This window comes from Perca fluviatilis, chromosome 20, assembly GCF_010015445.1.
Source record: "Perca fluviatilis chromosome 20, GENO_Pfluv_1.0, whole genome shotgun sequence".
Taxonomy (NCBI): domain Eukaryota; kingdom Metazoa; phylum Chordata; class Actinopteri; order Perciformes; family Percidae; genus Perca; species Perca fluviatilis.
In genome coordinates, this window is record NC_053131.1 from 22,198,037 (window position 1) to 22,208,261 (window position 10,225).

Here is a 10,225-nt window from a genome sequence, read left to right on the forward strand (position 1 = left end):
TCTTCTCTTAAAGTCTGGGTACAAGGAGCTCAGTCTTTCCCCGAACCAGAGCGGCTCGGCTAGGCAGAGGAGGCTGTGTTGACAGCCTGAGTTTACTCATGGAAAAAGCGCACAATGTGAGTTCTGTTCAACAACTGACTTTGGAAGCAAGTCAGCGGAGAACAAAGCCGTCTCAGTCCAGCTGCCCTCCGTGGGTTTCTGGTCTGTCCTCAGGTTTTATAAAGTTGCTCCGCAAAAGGGACACATCAGGGCCGTCTCTCACATAAAGCTGTGGCTGGCCTGGCCCTGTGCCCACCAGCAGTTACAGCTGAAAAAGTCAGCATTGTTTGCCATGTGTATCAGCGTGTGTGAGGACCGCGAAGCAGATCTGGGAGGGGGTCCAGGCCAAAAGGCACAGACGGGGTCACCAGGAAGGAACACAGTGTGGGAAATTCACACCATGGTCAGAAGCTTGAGGTAGACGGGCGTAGGCACACAGCAGCCAGCAGGCCTGCATCTGCTACCTGCACGCCTTGCTCTCTCGCTCTTTGGCTAAATATTTGCAGATGAAAAATGTGATCCCAGTGTCCTGAGTAACACCGCTTGCAGCTGTGAACGAGCATGTTTGGGTGAGATAATGAGTATGTCCACATGTAGGTCCACATTTGCACATATATTTGTATATATATGTGTGTTTGTGTGTGTGCATAGCAAGTGTACATAGCATGTGTGCATTCCATTGAAACACACCCTTTTCAAGATTAGGTCACTGACGGGGAGCGTGAAGGACTTCTATCTTGTTAAAGGGCCCGTGCCTTAGAGATCAACACCATGCATGGTCTATCGTTATATCAGGCACAAAATGCATATGAAAAGGGTGAACATACTCTGCTCCGGGTCACTGAACATAAAGAACTGGGAAATATAACTGAATAGTTGTCATGTGTATTGTCACTCAGGGAACACTATACATCAAAATATAACCCTCATCTATAGCAAATGTATAGGAGACCTGTGGTATAGACAGCTGTTGAATAAGCTGTAGAAGAGGCAGTTGAGTTTTATATGGATTCTGGCCATATGGATTTGTTCCCTTTCACAGGAAAAGAATAGCTGGTGATGGATGAAATGTGCCTGGGAACTAAAGGATTTGGCTTAGTTTGCAGTTTAGGTGTCTGATTCATTAATAATTATGGTGAAGTCAGGGGTTTTAGGTCTAGATTTAATGAATGGACTGAGGGTTAGAGCAGGAGATGCAGGAATGGTCTAAGACTCCATGTGTGTGTCTTGGCTTTTCCCACTAGCCTAATGCTGGCTGGTTTGGTCAGCGGCTGACCATGAGTAGTGAGTGGGTTGACAGCAATCCCAACATGCCTTGAAGGAAAGTTCTTTGTCTCAATCGCCACACAAGAGTTTTGTTTCCTCTTTGAAATCCCTACCCACACACACATACAAATACGCACACACTGGGAAACGAGCAGCTTGCAGGGTACAACAGGGGCCATAGCTTCCAAAGACGGCACACAAACACACAGCGCTGAGACGTCTCCCGCCCCTGCCAGCCGGCGGTGGTCTGGCTCGGTCAGTAATAGCTCTGCCACAAAGAGGCTGCAGCCAAGCAGAACTAACAGTCCTTTCACAAGGGCAGAGAAGGCGCAGGATGGAGGTGGCATAGGTGGGCAAGTGGATTTGTGGGACCAAGGTCAGTTTGTGCCATGGCATGATAGTGGGCACTGCTTCCCCGTCTGATGAACCGCTTGTGAACTTCCACATGCCTTTGAGGGACAAAGTTTACTCTATTCTATCCCCATTATCAGTCCACAAGTAAGTAGACAACCTGACTGCTTCAGCATAGCTGGTTTTCCACTATCACTACTTCTTAGCAAATGTTAGTATTAAGTGATGCCAGTCATATGAATCATCTAAACACTTCCAAAATGCACTGAGTTCCGTTACTTGTTTCCGTCAGTGAGCAGCAGCAGGGGAATTCCTCTAAAAAAACAGTTAGGGGCCTTATCATGAATGAAATATGTAAACCATCCTACAGTGTAACATTACCAAACATCACCCTACCAAGACCTTGGGGCCTGTACTTGACACAAATACCTCGACAAAATGGTCAGCCTCAGTTGTGATTTCATATCTTCCTGTGTCTGCCTTCCCCCTTCCTCTCTTACACTTATCACATCCTCTCTCCCTGACACATGGGTTGCTCTAGATTGAACATTTGCAGCCAAATTACATCAACGTCTTGAATACCAGCAGAGAAGCAGGATCCCACTGAAACAACACGAGGCAACAAGAGGTGATTGAACACCAGCAGTGGTGAAGCAGAGAAGATGTTGAGCTTTACTAGATCACAGTGTGCCACAGGGGAGGGATGAACTAACAAGACCACTGAGCGAGTCCGAGAGAAAGTGAGAGGCCAAACCATTACCATGTGTAAGCTTACTCAAGAAGATAATCTATGTTCTGACTGATCAGGACACAAAGTCTGCTATGTGTGTAAAGTGTGATCAGTGGCACTTAATGCCCTGGGATCAGGTTTATAGGATACATTTGCTGTCACACACTAGCAGGGCATGCTAACACTAACTGCTTGTGTCCAAAGACAACGAGGGGTCGATGGACGCAGTCTCTATGGAGTCCAACAGGACAGAGCGAATAAGATCGTAACCACAGTCCTGGTCTGGTCACAGAGGAAGCTCTTGCTGGTGACAGACAAAGGAAAATCTCGGCCAAGATAATTATCACATACAGACACATGCACAAACCCACATGCTCACATATACCGGCTCATCCAACACACACACACACACACACACACACACACACACACACACACACACACACACACACACACACACACACACACACACACACACACACACACACACACACACACACACACACACACAAATGTGATGATATATCTATTTCTTTCCACATGCACATGCATACTTGCAGAGATAACAGACACACACATCCTGGTCTCTTACTTAATGAGGGTGGGTGTGTTGCAGTACAAACTCATAAGCTGCTGAAAAATGTTGTTTACAGTTTTCGCTGGTGTGAGTTTAAACTGTCATCCGTCTGCTTTGTAGATCGGGGGGGGGGGGGTTACAAAACAGAAGACCAGCAGTATATCTTTCACTGTACCACTAGTCTTAAATGATGATATATGTCTAAACAATGTAATGTTTGATTAACACACGTCCTGTGGGATTTACTGATCAAGAACATCCACACAGCTGGAGTGTAAATGTTCTAGAATAACTGCTGTGTTATTTCCAGACTAAATAATCTCAAATATGTTTACATGGCACGTTGCCAGCCACTGTTTTGTCTATCGAAAGAGCCGGTCTTCCTCTGAAATGTCAGCAGACTGCGAACGAGAGCAACACATGTAGATAAAAACTGTCAAAGTCACATGCTTTGGACTGAATCTGTTCCCTGGACAGGACCATTTTTATTCAGGTTTTCCAGTTTCCTGGCTTGTTCAGTAAGATTAGGTTTACCCAACATACACAGAGGAGCAGTGAGTTCACTCAGTGGTAGTCCTGTCCTATTTTGCAAGTGTCAGTCAGGGGGCAGCCGCCACTTTGCACCTGTCTACCTGCCAGACACCTCACAATCGAAATGAGGAAGCTAAACTCTGTGCCAATTAAAAAATGTCACTTAGGGTTTCAATCATGGTGAGTGGAGGTAAACACACATTCTTGTATTCTCTCACATCATTCAAGGGATTCTCTTTTTTAAGCATTCATCTTTTACTCTATACTGTTACACCTTAAGGACTGTATCCTGTGACTGAAGGTCTCGTCAATTTCCATCATCAGTCTCGGCAACTCCCTCTCTCATAATGGAGACTTTTTCTGTTTTTGCTACTCTGTCAGTCAGATTCAAACCTTCTTTCTTTCACTCTCTTCATCTTCCCTTCTTGTTTTCTTTTCATGACATCAGCCTTGCTCTCTTTCTTTCACTCATCTTCCTTCTTTACTTCTCTTCTTGTAATCATGGGAAGTGCTGTGCATAATGCTATCTGCCTGCTTTCCCAGTGCAAGTATTCAGGTAGACTGACTTGATTTTAAAGGATCCTTTTGCTTAAAATGAAAGGTGACCATTTCATTGGTCGGCAGCAATATGCTTCCTTTCACACATAATGAGCTAGGACATAAGGAATTCTGTGTTCCACTCAGAGGTGATTTGTACAAGAGAGGGGCGAAACCGTAAGCTGCCAAAGCTGAAGCAAACTTTATATCAATGTTTATACTAAGCACGGACTATGAATGATACAATTCTGATATGTTTAAGTGACTTTGTAGTTGCAGAATCTATTCCGGATTCAGGTATAAATCTTCACATCTTAACATTAAATAACTTGAGCTGAGCAAAGCTACTAGTCGGCTGCCGTGTGGTTCATCAGTTCCAGTTGCAGGTCATTTGCAGGTTACCTGCGGCTTCCTGGCACTGGCTGCGGTTGATGTAGGCGAAGTGGTGGTGGCAGCTCTGAGACTCACACACACAGCCCTCGGTGGTCAGGTTACAGCCAGAGAACATGCAGGCCCGGTTGGATGGTCCCACATACTTCTCTTTGTGTCTTTCCAGGTGCTCGTGCCTGCGAACATCTGAAATCCAGCCGTGGAAACACACACACACACACACACACACACACACAAACCACAGTCATCAATGAGTCACAGACAATGGCACCACTCAAGGGCGAGTGGGGAACCACTACACAAAGTCTTAGCATGTGTGTCATCACTATGATATGTAAGTAGCATTAGTCACCTCAGAACCACATCTGCTATGGATTATCTCCTCTGAATGGACAGCATTATTCCCACTGACTCAAATTCTGTGGATGTGTGTTGTGTGTGTGTGTGTGTGTGTGTGTGTGTGTGTGTGTGTGTGTGTGTTTCAACATACGTGCTTGTGGTGGGAGGAGAGTGCTCACCTGACTTGCTGGCTTTCATGCAGGTTTCTTGGTCTGGGTAGGTGAAAGAGCCCAAGCAGGAGTGACGGGCATCGCACACACACTGACCTCCAGCTCTATCGCAGCCTGTCATCAGGGGACAGCGCTCATCCTCCAAGCCTGCCTCTGGATGATCAGGGAGCACTGTGATGGGGAGAACATTAGGGAGGACATTAGGATAGGGAAAGAATGACTGGTTTGTCCATTTTAACTGGGAATAAAAAGACATTGGGCAGGCAAGCGTAATAACACGCTAAAATGTGCCAGAAACTGAGATTTGTTTCCCTAAAAGTGCTGAAGGGTTAGCCAGCTACCAGCCTAGGTTGCAACACATTGCCCTGGCACCACCGTTACTGAAGTGACGAGTGTATTTCTGGGCTGCCATCCCTCCTCGTTGCGCCACGCTACTTCAGCCATTGAGCCCTCATTTGTTTGCTTTTGTTCCACAGCATGGGTCCCCCTCCCAGGGTTGCCATCTGTGCTGGTTGCTGGAACACTTCTTCTGTACCAAGGCCACTTGCACCATGCCCACATATTGTTTCTTCGCCTAGTGATGGCGCCTTGAGGCTTAGCCCAACTTGGACACAACTTTACCATAGGAAGGAATGTACTAGGGAGTGATGTGTCTCACCATACACATCACCCATAGTGTTCCTTTCACATGCACGCATGAATTAACACACATTTATACCCCCAAATTACCCTCCTTCACAGTTGTCCAATTGCACTAAGAGTGGCAGCAGAGTAAACAGGATGAGACAAACTGTAACCCTGAGTAACCCCTTTCCAAGAATTTAGCTCCCAAGCCTCAATCAACAGTGTGGAAGCGCGATTTTGAGCTTATCATAATACTCTGGCTTTCTTCTCCAAACAGCTACAAACCACAATGCACAAGAGGAGAAGGTAAAAAGATGTAACCATCTATCACAACATGAGCACTTTACCGGACTACTGTAGCAATCCTACCTGAAATAAAGCCTCTTAAAATGAAAATAATTGTCATTCTCAGTTAGGGGTCTGAGAAACAATAATAAGATGACTCAAAGTGACTGTAAAGAAATGGAATTCCATGGCTTTGTTTTTTGCTGTAAATCATAATAAAACACATATGTTGATCCATATTAATTTAAAACAGATATCTCACTATGGGAAAAAGTCACGCTCCTACTGTGATAAATATTTCTGTTGAAGTGAATCAATGTGACTGCAGAAGAAAGCATCACAAACACTTTTGTTTGTTTGGTTGCGTGGACGATTCCTCTGTGATGGACGATGCTCACAAGTACTATAGTACTCACCGGCCAATGCAACAGTTGAAGGTAATACTACCTTTAACCTTTAACCTGAGCCAGCCTGTGCTGTTAATAGCTCTCCCAGACGGCCAGCGAGAACAGCAAAGCACAAGCAGCCTTTTGAATTAACCGCACCAAAACTTTCCCTGTGATTTCCTTTTACCTTAAAATGATCCTCAGCTTCACATTTTTTCCATCCCGAGGCTTTCCTGTGCCTGGGAGGGTATTTTCATTTGAGGTGGTGGTGACAGGGATGCCTGTCTATGTGGGGTGCTAAATCTGGCATGTAGAAAAGGAGGTAGAAGTCAAAACAATGAATGAAATGCTGGACACTAAAGACGTTACTGTCTAGTTAACTAATTGCTTGACCCCTGTCAGTCCAGTTTGTTTTAAGCGGGTCTGCCTCAGCCTAGCCCCCTTTAGCCTGACCCTGGTCTAGTCTTGCTATCTATTATCTGGCCTGGCATGACTCTCGCCAAGGTCTATGGCTTCATCCCATGGGGATTCCTCTCTCAGCCACTGAGACTGCTTGTCTTGGCATCCAGGGCCAGGATGGGAAAGCTGACCTCTAGAGGCCCTCTGGCTGATAGCGAGCTAAAAAGGAAGTCTTTGAAACATTAGATAATACCAGAGGAAGGGAGAAGTAGAAGGCATGCGAAAGGAGTGCAGTGGACATAGCGTCCCTGTAAGAAAGACATTCTGTTACATGGTATGTTAAGTGCCTCTGGAGCTTTGGGAAACGTGTGGGAGGACAGACACAATAATACAATGAGAACATCAAAACAAATCATTTAGCTGCAAAGACTGAACAATTTCACCTGACTGACTAAGGAGAAAGGCCTGGATGACCAGAGCAGGTGCCTGGGTACTCATCAGACGCCTTACAGACTCAACCTGCAACCTGAAGCTGCAACATTTGATTCACTTTTCAGATATTTTTGTAAGCTTCAGTGTTTATATATGCCAAATTCCTTCATGAGAATAACTGATTTTAATATCCCAGGTATTGTTGTTGGAAAGCTACGACCATTTGTTGGGGCTTACGTGGAATTATTTTTGGTTATTATACCTTTGAAAGTAGTGAGATCTAACGACAACACATTGATTTAAACACTTACCAAGTTAAGAAACAGGGTTAAAAGTTAATTTCCAATTATTTTTTCAGATACCAGTATCTTAAATGACATTTCCAAGTCTGGAAAACACAAGTTTAATGACTATTGCCATTTACCCTTGAATACAGTAGCCCTGGTACATTTATAATTGATAGCTATTGCAACAAGTTTGTCAATCCTATCAACAATAACATTACAAACAGAGGGATGACACATTAACAAGGTATAATTCTCATATAATATGCAACATGTCACCTGTCACAGGTTGTTGCATCTCCACACAAACAGTTTTTGACCACCCAGAAAATCAAAACTGTGAACAGAAAAGCAGGGGATCAGAAAGCGGAAACATTTACCCCCTACTCCTGATTGCGAGTCTAATCACTTTAAGACTCTTGCAGCTTGAGGAGGGAAATCTGGGATCAGCCTCCAGCAGCCTGCCTACTGTGGCCCCTGAAAACACACCGGGAAGTGTTGATTTACCCCCACCTAGACCCCCTTGAGATCGTGTGTACGTGTGTCTGATTTAAGGGTCAGCAGCATGTTCCGAGGCCCCTGGAGCCACAGGACCAGAAGAGGCACGACTCAATCAGAGGAGCCTTTAGGTCTCCCGCTCACTCCAAAGCTGTTAATTTGCAGAAGAGATGTCCTCCAGGCGCCAGCCTAACCTGTACATGAGGCACAATCAGCAGCAGAGTCTCCTGGGATGGCCTGGGGCTCGAGACCCCTGGAAAACCCTGAAGCCCTGACTTGGACCACCCCACAGAGGGATGATGGGAGGGCAGGGTCAGGGGATCCAGACACCCACTGAGAGCTGCTTACTCTCTCCTACAGTCCTGTCAGTCCATTTCAATCATCCCGAAAAAAGACTGGACACAGTGCAGGTGGAGGGGCTGGGGGAGGGCCTCCCAGCAGTTATTTGTTCCTCAGGGGAAGGCCATTGCTACTTACTTCGTTCACAGCGAGGAACCTGACACCCTACACATTTGTTTGAAGTTCAGAAAGTTGCCCCAATTGTGCTTAAAATGAGCACATCCACAATATATCAGCCCAGCTCTGCTTGACAGGAACAAAATAGTACAGCACAGTGGAATCACAAGATTGTGAAAGAAAATCTGCAGGGGACTTTTGCAATTGTGCTGTCAAACCATTACAGCACATGCTGAAACCCAGGGTGGTTAACAATACAGACACGAAAGGGGCAGCTTATTATTAAAAACAGTGCATTACAAGTTTAAAAACACAATCATCATTGTTGGCCACACCATGGGTAAAACACAATTTTGCCCTCACACTGATTCAAACAATCATTTTTGGCTTATTTCAATTCCCTGCCTTTAAAAAAAAAAAAAAAAGTCTCTTTGAGTTTTAAAGAAAGGAGAACAGAGTCTACTAGGCTGACGTATTACCTAGTGCCAAATCACTGCTGCCAAACTAATTGTCATGCCTCTGAGCTGAGAGTGAATGAAGCTTTGAGGAGAAGAAAGAGCAGTTGAACATGACTCCTCTTCTGGCAGTCAAGAGCCCCTCAGACCTGGGGAGCTGCTCCAGGCAGCCAGAGACAAGGTAAACACTGACACAGTCACGGCAGTCAGGACTTAACTGACATTTGAATAGCAATGCCCTCAAGCCACTTAAAGAAAGGGGATGGTTGCCAACCAGATGAATTGACACCTACAGCTCTTTTATTTCACTGTTAAAGAACTCAACAGCAGCACATTATTTTCTCTCAATACTGCCCCAAGTTATATGATTTCATAATAATTACACTACCCACCTTTACATACTCCAGTTTCAGGGATTGTAGCTGCTCCTGTTTTGTTAACAGAGGCGCAGGTCAGTCCCAGGGCGCAGTAGCCGTGCGCCCAGTCCTGTCCGCCGCATGGCTCCCACTCCAGCCGGGCACACTGGTCACAGCATCCGCACGGATCCCTGGCCAAGGTCCGGCCACCTTCGCAGCCGTGCGGGGCTTTGACAGGACAAGTCCGGAGAGTACACGGCGTGCACTCATTAGCCGAGAGCACCCGCACCAAAAACAGCACATTCAATAACACAACGGAGCACTTGCTGAACATGTTTTTTTTTTTTCTTCTTCTTTTTTTTTTTTTAAAAAGTCTTCTGTTAAGTTTCCCAGAGGAATAGTCCGCTTCTGTCAGATGATAAACCAAGTGAACTCACGGCGATGTACACTTACTACATGTAACTCCAAAGTTGTAAAGTCTTCTTTAAAGTTTTGTGATGAGTCTTTCCTCGGGCGTGCAGCTCAGACACACCGCAGTTCACTTCAAACGCAAAAATACCACGAGACTGAAGTGTGCGGATGCGTTTAAAGTAGCAGCAATATCCAAAGGTTCAGCGTGAGCAGGTAGACGCACGTCTCGAGCGTCTCTAGTTACACGTAGAAATCCCAGACCAAGGCAATCCCAGCGAGGCTTGCTGCTTCTACTGACAGCGACGAACGAGAACACAATCTGGCTCTTCAATTGACATACAGGCATATAGAAATTAGCGGTGCACCCCCTCCCTCTGACTGACACAGGCACCGACCAGTCACACGAAGCGAAAGGAGGGAGGATTTGAACTGATGTATCCCAGCTCGGCAACACGTCTCTGTGTTGCGCAACGATGCCACTTGGAATGCCAAGTTGCTTTTCTGCGTCGTATTCTGTAAATCACTGCAATTTTTTGTCTTCTTTATTATAATATTTGCTAGTTTAAAAACGGATTTAGTAGTTAAAATACTTAAAATGTTTAAAAGCTATTTGTTGTCTTATAAATAGAATAAAAAACATGAATGACTCAATCGTCAGTAATTGCTTTAGGTCATACTATTAATATTTACACACCAATAAAGGTGGTTA

General features: G+C 45.3%; 1 protein-coding gene across 1 annotated transcript in view; it reads right to left on the minus strand.

Moving 5' to 3' along the window:
* Window positions 1-9,907, minus strand: part of crim1 (cysteine rich transmembrane BMP regulator 1 (chordin-like)) — a 32,641-nt gene extending 22,734 nt beyond the window's left edge. Inside the window, exons 1-3 of the mRNA XM_039786654.1 lie at window positions 9,142-9,907; window positions 4,940-5,101; window positions 4,434-4,607 (exon numbers count right to left, since the gene is read on the minus strand). Coding sequence (XP_039642588.1) covers window positions 4,434-4,607; window positions 4,940-5,101; window positions 9,142-9,439 — 634 coding nt within the window. The 5' untranslated portion in view covers window positions 9,440-9,907. The remainder of the gene's footprint in view (window positions 1-4,433; window positions 4,608-4,939; window positions 5,102-9,141) is intronic.
* Window positions 9,908-10,225: the final 318 nt, after the last annotated feature.